Source organism: Pipistrellus kuhlii, unplaced genomic scaffold (assembly GCF_014108245.1).
Source record: "Pipistrellus kuhlii isolate mPipKuh1 unplaced genomic scaffold, mPipKuh1.p scaffold_m20_p_3, whole genome shotgun sequence".
In the NCBI taxonomy this organism is placed as follows: domain Eukaryota; kingdom Metazoa; phylum Chordata; class Mammalia; order Chiroptera; family Vespertilionidae; genus Pipistrellus; species Pipistrellus kuhlii.
The window spans coordinates 93059154-93076270 of NW_023425529.1; the positions used below are offsets into that span (position 1 = coordinate 93059154).

The window sequence follows — 17117 nt, forward strand, 5'->3', positions numbered from 1 at the left end:
ACTCTATCCACTGAATCAAACCGGCTAGGGCTACTGTTAGTATTTTATTAGGGTTTGCACTGAATGTGTAGACTGCTTTGGGTGGTATGGACATTTTAATTATGTTAATTTTACCAATCCATGAACATGGTTTATTCTTCCATTTGTTTTTACCTTCCTCTACCTCTTCTTTCAATGTCCTATAGTTTTCAAAGTACAAATCTTTTACTTCCTTGGTTAAGTTTATTCCTAAGTATCTTAATATTTTTGTTGCAATGGTAAATAGGTTTATTTAGTTTCCGTTTCTGAGAATTCATTATTGGTATTTAAAAAAGACATTCATGCCGGGACTGGTTTGGCTCAATGGATAGAGCGTCGGCTTGGGGACTGAAGGGTCCCGGGTTCGATTCCGGTCAAGGGCATGTACCTTGGTTGCGGGCATATCCCCAGTGGGGGGTGTGCAGGAGGCAGCTGATCGATGACTCTCTCTCATTGATGTTTCTAACTCTCTATCTCTCTCCCTTCCTCTCTGTATAAAATCAATAAAATATATTAAAAAAAATAAATAAATAAAAAAGACATTCATTTTAGGGTATTGATTCTGTATCCTGCTCCACTGCCAAATTCATTTATTAAATCTAGTAGTTTTTTTTGTGGAGTCTTTAGAGTTTTACTTGTACAAATCATGTAATCAGAAAATAGTGAGTTTTAATTTCTCATTTCCAACTGGGATGCCTTTCACAACTCCTTGTCCGATCACTGTGTCTAGGACTCACAGTCTATGTTGAACAGGAATGGCGGAAGTGAGCATCCCTATCTTGTTCCTGTTCTTAGGGGAAATGGTTTTAGTTTTTGCCCAGAGTATGTTGATGGCTGTAGGTTTGTCATATATGGCATTTAATATGTTGTGATATGATTTTATCAAAAATAATTTTTGGATTTTTTCAAATGCCATTTCTATATCTATGGATATGATAATGTAATTTTTTGCCTTCCCATTTGTTTATGCGATTTATTATGTTTATTGATTTGCAAATATTGTACCAGTTCTATGTATATCCTGGAATAAATCCCAAGTGTGACTACTTTTTAATATATTGGTGCAGAACCTTTTTAATATATTGCTGGATCTGATTTGCTAATATGTTGTTGAGGATTTTAGCATCTGTATTTGTCAGGGGTATTGGCCTGTAATCCTTTTTCTCTGTAGTGTGTTTAACTGGTTTTGGAATAGGATAATGCTGGACTCAATAAAAGACCTTGGAAGAGTACCTTCCACTTGGATTTTGGGAATAGTTTGTGTATAGGTGTTAGTTCTTCTTGGAATGTTTAGTAAAAATTCCTCTGTGAAGTCATCTGGACCAGGGCTCTTGTTTGCTGTGAGTTACTATTATTATTATTATTATTTTATTATTATTATGCTTCTATTTCCTCAGTTGTTATTGGCCTATTCAGGTTTTCTGATTCAGTTTTGAGAATGTATTTCTCTAGGAATTTGTCCATTTCATCCATGTTTTCCAGCTTGTTGGCATATAGTTGTTCATAGTATATTCTTGCCATCTTTGTATTTCTGTGCTGTCAGTGGTTACTTCTCCACTTTTGTTTTGATTTCATTTATTTGGTTCCTCTCTTTGTTTCTTGACGAATCTAGTTAATGGTTCATCAATCTTTTTTATCCTTTCAAAGAACCAGCTCTTGCTTTCACTGACTCTTTTTTAATATATATATTTCTTTTTAAATGTTTTTTATTGATGTTTGGCAGAGAGGAAGGGAGAGGGATAAAGAGTTAGAAACATCGATGAGAGAGAAACATTGATCACCTGCCTCCTGCACATCTCCTACTAGGGATGTACATGCAACCAAGGTACATGCCCTTGACTGGAATCGAACCTGGGACCCTTGAGTATGCAGGCCAACCCTCTATCCACTGAGCCAAATCAGTCGGGCTTAATGTATTTCTTTATTGATTTCAGAGAGGAAGGGAGGAAAGAGAGATTGAAACATCAATGATGAAAATCATAGATGGGCTGCTTTCTGCACTGCCAACTGGGGATCAAGCCCACAACCCAGGCATGTGCCCCTGGCCAGAATCAAACTGGGGACCCTTCAGTCTGCAGGCTGATGCCCTATCCACTGGAGCCAAGTCAGTTGGGGCTCAGACTTTTTATATTGCTTTTGTTTTAGTCTCTTATATCCTTTATTTCTGCTCTGATCTTTATTATTTCCTTCCTTCTACTTACTCTGAGCTTTTCTTATTGTAATCTTTCTAAAATTCTTTAAGTTTTAAGGTTAATTTATTATTAATTGTTCTTGTTTTCTGAGGTAGGGCTGTACTGCTATGAACTTCCCTCTAAAGACTGCTTCTGATGTTTCCCAAAGATTATGGGCTGTAGTGTGTTCATTTTCATTGGCTTCCAGTAAGTTTTTAATTTTTATCTTGATCTCATTGGTAATCCATTCATTATTTAATAACATGCTATTTAGCCTCCAGGTGTTGGAGTGTTGTTACTATAGTTGATTTCTAATTTCAATCCATTGTGATCTGAGAATATGCCTTATATGATTTCATTCTTCCTGAACTTGTAGACTTGTTTTGTGTCCTAACATGTGGTCTACTGTGAATAACCCATGTGCACTTGAGAAGAATGTATATTCTTTAGCTTTAGGATGAAATGTTCTATAAATGTCAATTAAATCCAACTGATCGAGTGTATTTTAGAGTCCCTGTTTCTTTGTAAATTTTTTATTATTTTGAAGAGCTGTCCAGTGAAGTAAGCGGAGTGTGAAAAGTCCCCTACTATGAATGTATTGCTGTTGATTGACCTCTCCCTGAAAGTCCTCTAGAAGTATATATATATATATATATATATATATATATATATATATATATATATATATATATTTAGGTGCTCCTATATTGGGTGCATATATGTTTACCAATGATCCTGTTGTTGGATCATTATCTTTAATATTATGTAGTAACCTTTATTGTCTCTTGTGATGGCCTTCAATTTGAAGTCTATTTTGTCAGGTATGAGTATTTCTACCCCAGGTATTTTTTTTTTAAAAATATATTTTATTGATTTTTTACAGAGAGGAAGAGAGATAGAGAGCTAGAAACGTCGATGAAAGAGAAACATTGACCAGCTGCCTCTTGCACACCACGTACCGAGGATGTGCCCGCAACCAACGTATATGCCCCTGACCGGAATTGAACCTGAGACCTTTTAGTCAGCAGACCGATGCTCTACTACTGAGCTAAACCGGTTTTGGTGGTATTTTTGTTTGTTTGTTTTGTTTCCATTTGCATGTAAAATTTTTTTCTATCCCTTCATTCTCAGTTTATATCTTATGTTCTGAGGGGGGTCTCTTGTAGGTAACATATAATTGGGTCATGTTTTTTATCCATTCAGTACCCTTATGTCTCTTGATTGGAGCATTTAATTCATTTACATTTAAGGATATTATTGATAGATACTTATTTATTGCCATTTTAATTCTGTATGCCTAGGTTTCTATTTCCCCCTATTTCTGCTCATTATAACAGTCTCTTTAGCATTTCCTGCAATGCTGGGTTGGTGGTGATAAACTCCTTTAGCCTTTTTTTTTTTTTTTTTGTCATGGAATCTCTTTATTTCACCATCTATTTTGAATGATAACCTTGCTGAATATAGCAATCTTAATTGTTTCAGATCCTTGCTTATTATTACCTTAATACTTCATGCCTCTCCATTCTGGCCAATGGAATTTCTGAAAAATTATCTGACAACTTTATGGGAGCTCCTTTGTAGGCAACAAATTTCTTTTCTCTTGTTGCCTCTAAGATATTGTCTCTCTCTCTCTCTCTCTCTCTTTCCTCTCTTTTTTTGGGAATTTTAATTATGATGTGTCTGGATGTGGGGCTGTTTGAGTTCTTCTTTAGAACTCTCTGTGCCTCCTGAACTTGAGTAACTTTTTCCTTTACCAGGTTAGGGAAGTTTTCTGCCCTTATTTCTTCAAGCACATTTTCTATGCCTTGCTCACTCTCTTCTTCTGACACACATATTATGCAAATATTAAATTTCATGTTGTCCACAGCTCCTTTAAGCTGTCCTCCAGTTTTGTAATTGTTTTTCTTTTTGGTTCTCTATGTAATTTTTTTTTCTACCCTATTAATTCATTGACCCGATGCTCTGCTTCTCCTATTCTGTTGTGTATTCCTTTCCATGTTCTTTATTAATTCTGTCATTCTTTGTAGTTACTGTATCTTTTCTTATGCTGTTGAACATCTGAACTCTATATCAGATACATTTCTTATCTCCAATTTATTTAGCTCTTCTTTGGAGAAATCTCTTCTTTCATTTGGGGGGGCGGTGTTTCTCATTTTGGCTGCCTATTTGGATTTGTAACTATGTACTAGGTAGATCTGCTACAACAACCAATCTCAAGTGCAAGACAGTGTCAAATGCTGTTTCTAATTAATTAGATCTAGCAAAGACTCAAGGCCTCCAGAGAATGCCACTCTCTACAGACTGATTGGATTTATTCTTGAGTAGCCCTCAGATAATCAATCATCCACAGGTGCAATGCAAGGTTTGCCAACAGGTGGACAATTGCTTCTACCTAGAGGCTAATTGTTATTCTGTCTTTTAATGGGCTGCAGAAATTTCACATGGTGGGCAAGGGGCTTTCCACTAGGGTGGATCAACTATCTTCTTTCCCAGACAAAAATTGCCCGGATAGCCAAAGTCTGTCTGACAAAGATGACCTCCACAAGGTGAGGAAATGACCCAGCACAGGAAACCGGGGTATCTGCCATCTGAGCAGAAGTCCAGAAACCCCAACCCTGGTTCCTAGTCACACAGCTCCAGTCCACTCTGCCCTCCCCGTGTTGGAGCCCAAGGTGAGTGGCTGCAAACGAAATTTTGTGCGTGGGTCTTTTGAGAGGGTGCTTGCATTTCCAGCTGTCTTTCCCTGGCAGACACCAAATCTGATTTTCACAGTCAGATGTTATGTGGGTACTTTTCTCAGTTCTGTTGCTCTCTGCTGTGGGATCCAGCTTGGGATTTAGACTCCAGATTTCTCAGTGGCAACCACCCATAGCTAAGATCTCTCTCTAGAATTTCAGCTGCTATCTATGGGAGCCCAGCCAGCCTTTTTGTGCCTCTGTCCTTCCTACCAGGTCTCTATATGGTCTCCCACTTTTCATCCTTGATTATCAGGCTTCTCTCAAGATAGTCTTTAGTTGATTATTCAGAATTTTTTTCATTTATTATTTTAGTTGTAATTCCAGTTTGGTCCTGGGAGCAGGTTGGTGTAATATCCACTACTTCACCACCATTTTTAATCTCCCAGGAAGTAGTTTGTATTAACACTTATAAAATATGGCTTGTTCTTTACTTTTACATACAACTAGAAGCATGAAATATAATACGTGCACTGAGGTGGAGGAGTGTGTGTCCCTCAGCCCAGCCTGCACCCTCTCTAATCTGGGACCCCCGGGGGCAGTCGGACATCTCTCACAATCTGGGACTGCTGGCTACTAAATGCTTGCCTGCCTGCCTGCCTGATTGCCCCTAACCTCTCCCGTTGGCCTGATTAACATCTGACTGCCCCCCTGCTGGCCCTATTGCCCCCAACTGCCCTCCCCTGCTGGCCTGATTGACTCTAACTGTCCTCCCCTGCAAGCCTGGTCCCCCCCCAACTACCCTCCCCTGCTAGTCTGATCTTGTCCCCAACTGCTTTTGTCTGCCTGATCCTCCTAACTGCCCTCCCCTGCCAGTCTGATCTCACCCCCAACTGCCCTCCTCTGCCAGCCAATTTGGTTCTGATTGGTTCATTCCTATGCCAATCAGCATTAAAAGCTCTGCCTCCTAAGCAGCCATTGACTCCTCACAATTCACCCAGATTTGGTTCTGATTGGTAGGTTTCTATGCCAGTTAGCATCACTGGGCCTATCAACAGGGCCTGATCAGAAAGGTGGGGCTGACCAGCAGTGCCGGTGGAGGCCTGGAGAGAAATGGAGGAGCAGCTGCTAGCCAGGCCTGGAGAGAAAGAGAGAGTCAAGTGCTGATCAACAGTTGCCACAGAGGCTACGGATCAGACCCTTCTTCTCTCTTCAGGCCTTTCTCTGGGTCTGATTCGCAGCCCCCTCAGCAGTCCGTGCTGGGTCAGTCACTAGGCCTGCTGACTGCAGGGCTGACTTCCGGTTGGTGGAGCCTCCAGTTGTGCTGGACCCAGGGTTTTTATATATTTGGATGAGCTACTGAAAAAATATGTAAAAGTCAATCTAACTTCTTCAACCTTCTTTAAAAGAATGAACCTTTACATTTACATATACCCATTGTTCCTGTCCAGTCATGGTGAGTTTTCACATATAATTATTTTACACTTCTTTATCATCTATTGCCCTTCTCTAGATTTCATATTTACTTATGGTCATTTCCCTAAATCATTATGACTTATTTTGACCTACTTACCTATTGTTGTTCTATTTTTTCCAACTAGCCAGCAGTGATAGCTGAAGAGTGATAAGACGCTGATGAAGAACATTGTAGACACAAAGAAAAGAAAAAGTACATGGAATTTGGCACGTGTATCTGTGAGTTCATTCTGAGAAAAGAGAAAAGAAGTATTAATTCTAATAATAGTCAACGTCTAGCCCTAACTGGTTTGGCTTAGTGGATAGAGCATCAGCCTGCGGACTGAAGAGTTCCAGGTTTGATTCCAGTCAAGGGCATGTGCCTTGGTTGCAGGCACATCCCCAGTAGAGGGTGTGCAGGAGGCAGCTGATCGATGTTTCTCTCTCATTGATGTTTCTAACTATCTCTCTTCCTTCCACTCTGTAAAGAATCAATAAAATATATTTAATAAATAAAAAAATAAAAAATAAAGATAGTCAATGTCTAGGATGTACTCTTATGTGGTTTTACAATAAAAATTTGCCAGATATGAAGAGTAACAAAACAAATTAGATATGTCCAAAAATAATATTTTTGAAAGCAAAAAATTGGTATTATCAAAGAAGCTTGCTTACATAAAATCAGAGCTATTTACAAAATTGCTTTTAAACAATTAAAAAATAGCAATACTTTCAGCAATAAATAAAAAGATGGATTCTTTACCCAACGCTTTTATTTTGTGCTTTCTGCATAAGTGAAAACCTTTCCTCCAACATCCAAGATATAGGACAGTTTTCACATCAATGCTAAATTATCTTCTAATTTTAATAATATATAATGCTTACCAGAAATTAATTATGATATATTTATTTTTGAACTTTTCTAATCTCTATTCTTGGAACACCAATACAAATATCAGCTGTTTCCATTGCTATCTCTCTAATCCTTGCTCCATTCCTACAGAGTCTTTTTTGGTAGTTAGCAATTTTGGTAAATGAATTTAAATTTAACACAAATTATGAGGGAAATAAAACAGTTTATTGGTTACCCATTCTTATGGCAATGTTCATTTTATTATTTTATTTATTTTTTTTAAAGCTAAGAGTTGTTGGTTTTTAAATATATTTTGATTTTTACAGAGAGGAAGGGAGAGGGATAGAGAGTTAGAAACAATGATGAGAGAGAAACATCGATCAGCTGCCTCCTACACACTCCCTACTGGGAATGTGCCCAAAATCAAGGTACAAACCCTTGACTGGAATCGAGCCTGGGACCCTTGAGTCCGTAGGCCGACACTCTATCCATTGAGTCAAACCAGTTAGGGTGGCTATGTTCATTTTAACAGAAGCAAAGTATTAACTTAGAAGAAATTAGTATCTAGTGATAAGATAAGAAGGAATCTTTTATTTATTTACTTATTTTTTAAATATATTTTATTGATTTTTTACAGAGAGGAAGGGAGAGGGAGAGTTAGAAACATCAATCAGCTGCCTCCTGCACAACCCCTACTGGGGATGTGCCCGCAACCAAAGTACATGCCCTTGACTGGAATCGAACCTGGGACCTTTCAGTCTGCAGGCTGACGCTCTATCCACTGAGCCAAACCATTTTAGGCTAAGGAGGAATCTTTTAAAACTGTGTAAACATGAAAGCTACTACACAAGGTGGTGCTATCTGACTTAAACACTATTTACAGGCTAAAAGAAAGGTCTTCAGCATTACATAACTCTATTGTTCATCATCTCTTCAACAGTAACCACAATACCTTGTATTTTTATTAATTTTAGAGAGAGGAAGTGAGAGAGAGAAAGAGTATGAAACATTGATCAATTGTCTCTTACACATGCTCCAACCAGAGATAGGACCTACAATCTGGGTATGTGCCCTGACCGAGAATTGAACCTGCCACCTTTTGGTGTACAGGCAGCAATCCAACCAACTGAGCCACACCCACTAGGGCAACCACAATACCTTTAAAACATCTAGTGGTCCTGGCTGGGTAGCTCAGTTGGTTAGAGCATCCATGGTCAGGTACATACAAGAAGGAACCAGTGGGGAAAAAAAAAAAAAGCAGCAACCAATGAATACTTAAATAAGTGGAACAACAAATTGATGTCTCTCTCCCCTTCCACTCTTTAAAATCAATCAATAAATTTAAAAAAAAAAAATCAAGTGATTCTATCTCCCTTCTTGTAAAGCAAATAAATATTATATATTTATGTATATATTCACTACAAACATCATAAAGATGATAAAAATGTCATGGCAGTAATGTGTTTTACCTTTGGACAACTCTGTGTAGATTTCCTGTGGCAAAGCTTGTACAAATAAAGACAATGTATTAAGAAACCAATTTTTAAACAACATTTTCCTGAATACTACTGTTACAGTTTTGTTTTGAAGGAACACTAAGATGTTACTCTCTAAAAAATCATTGACATTTTCTCAAAAAACACAAAACAGACAACATTTAGCTCTTCACATTTCAGGTACATTTTAAATACATACTTTTCCATTGTGTTTAAAACAGATTTGTATTTGAGATATAATAAAATTAAAAATTTTTAACAAATAGGCCAGCCGGTGTGACTCAGTGGTTGAGTGTCGACCTATGAAACAGGTCACATTTGGGCTCACTCCCCAGTGTGGAGCATTCAGAGGCAGCTGATCAATGGTTTTCTCATCATTAATCTATCTTTCCCTCTCCCTTACTCTCTCTGAAATCAATAAAAGCATATAAAAAATTTTAGCAAGTAGTTTTTAAAAAAAACCCACACACACTTCTAATTAGCAGTTTTTAGATCCAGATGGGACAATTTCTCATCCCCTTGTTATTGAAACAGCCTTTTAAGCAGCTGTCACTTGCCCCTCTCTGTTTTAGTGTCAGCACAGCAATCAGTGTTTCTTCACATCATGGCTGTTTCCATTTCACTGAGTAGAAGCTGTGATCCTTACAACACTTCCCAAGCCTCTTTATTTTTTGGGCCCATATCCGGGACTTCCCACTAATTTCACTCTTGTTCACCACCTCGCTAGATTCCTTTCTCCTGCTCAAACATGGCTGGGACACTCCTAATTTCAGATATTATCCTCTATTTGAAATGCTGTACTAGCAGATATCCCCAAACTGTCTTTAAGTCTTTGCTCAAATATTATTTCTTACTTAGGTCTATCCTGAACACTTTTATTTTTCTTAGTTGAGATAAAACCGACATAACATTTTATTAGTGTCAGGTACACAACATGATTTGATGTGAAATATCACTAAAATAAGTCTAGTTAATATCCATTACTTCCCATGGTTACAATTTTTTTCTTGTGATGAGAATTTTTAGATCTACTGTCAGCAACTTTCAAATATCCTTATTAACTGTAGTCACTATAGTGAACATTACATCTCCAGGGTCTATTTTATTTTTACTATGTCTACCCACTTCACCCATTTCCCACCCCTTACTTCTGTCAACCACCAATCAATCTCTAGATCTATGAGCTGGTAATTTTTTTTATGTTAACATATAAGTGATATCATAATCTTTGACTAATTACATTTATAAAAATGCCTTCAAGTTCTATCCATGTTGTCCTAAGTGGCAGAATGTCCTCCTTTTTCATAGCTGAATAATATCCCACTATATATAGATACATCATCTTCTTTATCCATTCATCTGTTGATGGACACTTAGATTGTTTCCATGTCTTCATTACTATAAATAATGCTACTATGAACATAGACTTACAGATATCTCTCTAATCATTTTTTTCTTTTGATCATATTTCCAGAAGTGGAATTGTTCAAGCATATGGTTGTTTTCTTTTTTTATTGAACTCATTGAGGTCACATTGCTTAAAAAATTATATAGGTTTCAAGTGCACAATTCTACAACATATCATTTACCACCCTAAGTCAAATTTCTTTCCATCACCATTATCTCCCCTTTACCCTCTTCTACCTCCCCTACCCCCTTTCATCTGCCAATCAAATTTTAGGACTGTTTATTTTTGTGGAAATGCCATTGACATTTTGAGAGAAATTGAATTGAATTTGTAAACTATTTTTGGTAGTCTAAACATTTAAAAATCTCTATTGTTGAAAGTATTACATATGCCCCCCTTACCCACAATGACCACTTCTAGGTAGTCTGAGCCTTTTAACAATATTAATTCTTCCTATCCGCGGACAGACTATTTTTTCCATTTATTTGTGTCTTCTTTAAATGCTATCATCAATGTCTTTAGTGTAACAGGTCTTTCACCTCCTTAAGTTTATTCCTTGGTATTTTATTATTTGTAGTATGATTATAAATGGGGGTGTTTTCTCTTTCTGATTATTAGTGTAGTAAAATGCAACTGATTTTTCTGTATAGATTTTTTTATATCATAAGACTTTACTGAATTTATTAATTTTAAGTTTTTTGATGGAATCTTTAGGGTTTTCTATAAATGACATCTATAGACAGTTTTACTTCTTCATTTCATAATATCAATGTCTTGATTTTTTTAAAGTAATTTTGTAACCTTTAAAAAAGTATATATATTTTTATTTCAGAGTGGAAAGGAGAGGGAGAGAGTAGAAACATCAATGAGTGGCTGCCTCCCACTCGAACCGCACTGGGGATCGAGCTTGCAACTCAGGCAATTACCCTGATGGAGAATGGAACCATGACCTCCCAGTTCATAGGTCAATGCTGAACCACCGAGCCACACTGGCCGGGCAATGTCTTTCTTTATCTTGCCCAAAAACTCTGGCTAGGACTTCCAATATTATGTTGAATAAATGAGTGAGCATCCTTGTCTTGTTCATTATCTTAGAGCAGTGTTTCCCAAATTTTCGACATATGTGTACCCCTTCTATAATTTTCATAACGCCGAGTACCCCTCGTACTCATGAGAACGTAGAATTAGGCGAGCTAAGCACGGTGCAGTGCGTATCCTCACCAAACTCTTCCCATACCCCTGGGGGTATGCGTACCACACTTTGGGAAACACTGTGACTTAGAGGAACAGCTCCCATCTTTTCACAGTTGGTGTTAGCTGTGCACTTGAGATATATATAAAATCTCCTTTATTGTGGTCCAGTATGTTATACCCACTTTGTCAAGTTGTATATACAGGTTTGAATTTTAACAAATCCCACTTGATCATGGTGTATGATTTCTTTTTTTTCTTTTTTCCCACCAAGCAACCTACAGGGCTGCTGCTTTAATTTTTTTAAAGCATTACTGAATCCCGTTGAAGAATTTTTGTATCTGTTCACCAAGGATTTTAGCATGTAATATTTTCTTGTAGTGACCGTGTCTGGTTCTGCTGGCCTCAGAAAGTGAGTTTGGAACTATTCCCTCTTTTTCCATTTATTGAAAAAGTTTAAGGTAGGATTTAGTTCTTTAAATATTTGGTGAAATTTATCATTGAAGCCATCTAGTATTTTCTTTTTTTTTAACATATATTTTATTGATTTTCCACAGAGAGGAAGGGAGAGGGATAGAGAGCTAGAAATGTCGATGAGAAACATCGACCAGTTGCCTCCTGCACATCCCCTGCCAGGGATGTGCCCGCAACCAATGTACATGCCCTTGACCGGAATCGAACCTGGGACCTTTCAGTCCGCAAACAGATGCTCTATCCACTGAGCCAAACTGGTTTCGGCAAAGCCATCTAGTCTTGAACTTTTCTTGAGGGGGCTTTCGATGAGCGATTCAATCTCCTTAGTACTAATTAGTCTGTGCAGATTTCTATTTTATCATAATTCAGTGTTGGAAAGTTGTATGGTTCTAAGAATTTATCCATTTCTTCTAGGTTGTCCAATACTTGGCATATAATTGTTCATAATAGTTTCTTATATTCCTCTGTATTTCTATGGTATCAGTTGTAATGTCTCCTCTTTCATTTTTTATTTTATTTGAGTTCTCTCTTATTCTTGGTGAGTCTAAGTAATGGTTTATTTTTGTTTCTTTACAAAAACCAGCTCTGATATTCACTAATCTTTTCTATTTTCTTTTTAAGTCTATTTCACTGATTTCTTATCTATTTTTTAAATTCTGTAGATGTTAGTTGAATTTTTTAATGTTTATTGTTTAAAGTATTACCGTATTTTCCAGACCATAAGACGCTCCGGACCATAAGACGCACCAGTTTTTAGAGAAGGGAAATGAAGAAAAAAAGATTCTGAAACAAATAGTGTCCTAAAATATTTTATGTGCATTAAAACCCAACATCACAGTCATAAACACATGTAATCAACCCTGTAAAGTAAACAGCAGCATTTAGAACCATTTTAGAGCCGGGCAAGCACACAGAGACCACACAAAGCTGGGCAAGTAAAAAAACTTTTTTTTTAAAGTATATGAGTAGGCTATATTTGGACCATAAGACGCAGGGACTTTTCCCCCCCACTTCTGGGGGGAAAAAAGTGCGTCTTATGGTCCAAAAAATACGGTACCTCTTTTTATTCCCACTGACCCCTTCCACCAGCTCCCGCCCCCTGCCTTCACCACCATCTATGACAACGGGTTATGCATATATGCATACAAGTTCTTTTGTTGATCACCTCCCACCCAGCACTCACCCTTATCAGCCTTCCCTCTGAGATTCCCCACTCTGTTCCTTATCTCTGGAACCACGCCATTCATGAGTTTGTTAGATTCCACGAGTGAGATCATGTGATACTTATATTTCTCTGACTGGCTCACTTCACTTAGCATAACACTCTCAAGGTCCCTCCATACTGTCTCACAGGGTAAGACATCCTTCTATTTCTACTGCTGCATAGTATTCCATGCTGTAAATGTACCATAGCTTCTTTTTCCACTCATATACTGATGGGCACTGGGGCTATTTCCAGATCTTAGCTATTGTAAATTGTGCTGCTATGAACATAGGGGCCCATACATTGGTTTCTGGTTTCTTAGGATATATTCCTAGAAGTAGGATCACTGGCTCAAATGGCAGTTCCATATTTAATTTTTTGAGGAAATTCTATACTGTTTTCCATAATGGCTGCACTATTCTGCATCCCCACCAGCAGTGTACTAGGGTTCCCTTTTCTCTACATCCTCATCAGTGCTTGGCATTTGTGGATGGTAGCTATTCTGACAGGTGTAAGGTAATATGTCATTGATCCTGTGAATGTGTCTGTGTAGCATCAGCTTACTCCACCACCATTTTTAATTTCCCTGGTAGCTGAATTGTGAATGAACCCCAATCTGATTTTTGTTATTTCCTTCTTCCTACTGACTTTGGACTTTATTTGTTCTTCGTTTCCTAGTTCTTGAGGTTTGAAGTTGCATTGATATCTTTCTTGATTCTTAACATAGGTGCTTATTACTATGAACTTCACTCTTTGAACTGTTTTTGCTGCATTCTGTAAGCTTTGGTGTGTTTTACTTCCATTTTCATTTGTCCCAAGATATTTTTTGATATGTTCTTTGATCCATTGGTTGTTCAGTACCATTTAATGTACATTTACTTGTTAATTTCCCAGTTGTGTTCTTATAAATGACTTCTAGTTTCATACTATTGTGGTTGGAAAAGATGCTTTGTATGATTTCAATCTTCTTAAATTTCTTAAGACTTGCTTTTTTTACTAAAAAAGATGTATCCTGTGATGAGAATGTTCCATGGGTGCTTAAGAATGTATATTCTGTTTTTTTTTTTATGGAGTGTTCACTACATATTTGTTGAGTACACATGGACTAATGTGTCATTTGGTGTAGAGGTTTCTTTCTTTATTTTTTTTCAAACATATTTTTTTAAACTTATTTTTAATGATTTGGGAGAGGGAGAAAGAGAAACATCAATGATGAGAATCTTTGATTGGCTACCTTCTGCATGCCCCCTCTATTGGGGATTGAGCCTGCAACCCTTGACTAGAATTAAACCCAGGACCCTTCAGTCCAGAGGCTGATGCTCTATCCACTGAGCCAAACCAGCTAAGATGAGGTAGATGTTTCTTTATTGATTTTTTGTTTGGATGATCTATCCACTGATTAAAGTGGGAGATTAAAGCCCCCTACTATAATTGTATTGCTGTCTATATCTCATTTAAAATATATACATAGCCGAAACTGGTTTGGCTCAGTGGGTAGAGCGTCGGCCTGCGGACTGAAAGGTCCCAGGTTTGATTCTGGTCAAGGGCCTGTACCTTGGTTGCGGGCACATCCCCAGTAGGGGGTGTGCAAGAGGTAGCTGATCAATGATTCTCTCTCATCGATGTTTCTAACTCTCTATCCCTCTCTTCCTCTCTGTAAAAAATCAATTAAATATATTTTTAAAAATAAAATAAAATTATATAAATATGAACATATATATATATATATATATATATATATAATTTCAGAGAGAGGGAGATAGAAGATAGAAATATCAATGATGAGAGAAAATCATCAATTGGCTGCCTCCTGCACACCCCCTACTGGGGATTGAGCCTGCAACATGGACAAGTGCCCTGACCTGGAATGGAATTGTGACCTCCTGGTTCATAGGTCAACACTCAATCACTGCACAACACCAGCCAGGCTATATCTCCTTTTTAAGTCTGTTAATATAATATTTGCTTTATATAGGTGCTCCTGTATTGTATGCATAAATGTATCTACTTCTCTCAGATATCCACTAACTTAAAGTCTTTCCTCAAAATTTCTTACTGAGGTATACCTGTTCACTCTCTGTAATGCTGCAAACTACACCTACTCTACCCACTCTCATACACTTGCCAAATCCCTTACCCTAGTTTTATTTTCTTAACAGCATTTACTTTCTAATATACAATTTACTTATTTATTACGTTTGTTATTTGATTCCTCCTTCCAAAGACATTACTCTTTTGTTTTGTTCACTGATATATCCCAAGTGCCTAGAATACTACCTGGTACATTACTAGTATAGGTGGTAAGTAAATATTTGTTGAACAAATGAAGAAAATGGTAGATTTAAGTTTACTAGACTTTCTTAACATGATTAATCTAAAAGTTAATATTCCTTAATTAATAAATCATTACATGCCACAGTGCTGAAGTTTCTCATAAAGAAATGTGAATTTCTATAATTTGGACTTCATTCATCTGGTACTGAATCCTTTTCCTGTAAAAGGGCCATTGAGTATGATTAAATAGGTTATAAACTGAACAAAGATACCAAGGTAGGGAAATAATAGAGGACCAAATCATTAAGGTAAGACCACATAGATATGGGGTACTTTTTTCTAACATGCTCAAAGGCAATGCCAGCATCCCCTGGTTTTAAATACCCAAATTTTAAACATCTAATGGTGTTTTAAACAAAATCCTTCCAAAATGTATTAAGTATTTCATGAAAAAAATAACTGTTTTATTGTAGGGAGCGGTTATAGGGTTAAGCTGTGGACTGACCTGTTGGCAAAGCCACAAACCAGTCCCAGCTTAGAGGGCACAGCCCTCTGAGCATAATTAAGCCTGATTCTGTGACTCCCTAGATCTTCCCTGGGCAGCTAATGGGCTGTGGGAGGTGCATGTGCTGCCAAAACAAGTGAAATTCACAAGAACACTGTAACTTGGTGACCACTACCTTGTGTACTTCTGACTGTAAAATCTGGATCGTTTCTGTGGTCTCAGCCAGGCACAGGAAGACCCACCTAGACCCAGCTTATTCTTTTTGTCTGTCTTTTCTACATCCGTCACCGCCCTCCCTCAGGCTTGTTGAACTCTTGGCTGTGCTGGTGTCGCACATTTTATGACTTGAGGCTTTAATTAAGTTCTTCCCAACTATGATTATGAATAGCAAGTCATAGTGGTAAGTATCTGTATGTTGAAATAGACAAATGTCAGTTAAAATTCTGGCTTCCAATACTATTAAGTATGTGACCTTGGGTAGTTATCTAACTTCTCTATCCTCCTTTTCCAACTCTGAAAATTGGAATAATAATAATAGCTACTCTGCATTAAGTATACTTTCTTATTTCCTATGTTCTTGATGCTCTGATATCTGGGGCTGACTGGGAAGAGACTGCCACTCTCAGGGCTATCCAATTATTAGGAGATAGCAAGGAATGTATCTCTCATAAACAAAACAAATTCAGAGCCCAAATTCCAAAACACCCCTTCTGCCTGACTCTTACACTCTAGGAGGCAATATTCACCTCCTAGTGTGTAGGAGTTAAATATCAGATAACCAGGAACAGCCTGTATGCCCAGAGAGTACCGAATTACTCAAACTGCCCAATTATAAATCCCTGTGCCCTCCAATGCGCAACCTTTCCTGCAGAAGCCACAATAAAGGCTCTGGGCTTGCCCCTTCTGCTTATTATATGACCACAGTGCTTCCGGTGTGGCTCTGTGTGGAGTAGCATGATATGGCATATCTTCTCCCTTGGGAACTGTGAGTGACAAACTATCCTTTCAATGGTAATTACTTCCTTATCTGTTGGCTTCAACATATATGAATAATAACAAAACCTATATTTTAAAGCACCTTCAGAGGGTTTTTAGAAAGAATAAATTCCAAAAGTATTTTTTAAAAAAATGCTCACTTGAGGCTATTTTCCCCATTGCTTTGCAGAGAGTGGAAGGGAGGGAGGGGAAAGAGAGGGGGAGAGAGAAACATCAATGTGAGATACACTGACTGGCTGGCTCCTCCAAGTACCCAGAAAGAGGTTGGGGATTGAACCTGCAACTCAGATACATACCCTGACCGAAATCGAACCCATGACCCTTTGATGCATGGGCCAACATTCTAACCATTGAGTAATACAGTCCAGGGCCAAAAGTACTTTTTAACCACAAGAAC

The 17117-nt window shown here is 37.7% G+C and overlaps 1 protein-coding gene across 12 annotated transcripts in view; it reads right to left on the reverse strand.

Annotated features, from left to right (window-relative positions):
- Nucleotides 1-17117, reverse strand: part of ZDHHC20 (zinc finger DHHC-type palmitoyltransferase 20) — an 89943-nt gene that overhangs the window by 22930 nt on the left and 49896 nt on the right. For 10 of the 12 annotated variants that reach the window (XM_045588535.1, XM_036457583.2, XM_036457579.2 and 7 more), the window contains 2 exons: nucleotides 8642-8677; nucleotides 6438-6570 (listed from right to left, as the gene is read on the reverse strand). In XM_045588535.1, coding sequence (XP_045444491.1) covers nucleotides 6438-6570; nucleotides 8642-8677 — 169 coding nt within the window. The remainder of the gene's footprint in view (nucleotides 1-6437; nucleotides 6571-8641; nucleotides 8678-17117) is intronic. The other 2 variants (XM_036457571.1, XM_036457584.2) reach the window with 1 other exon arrangement.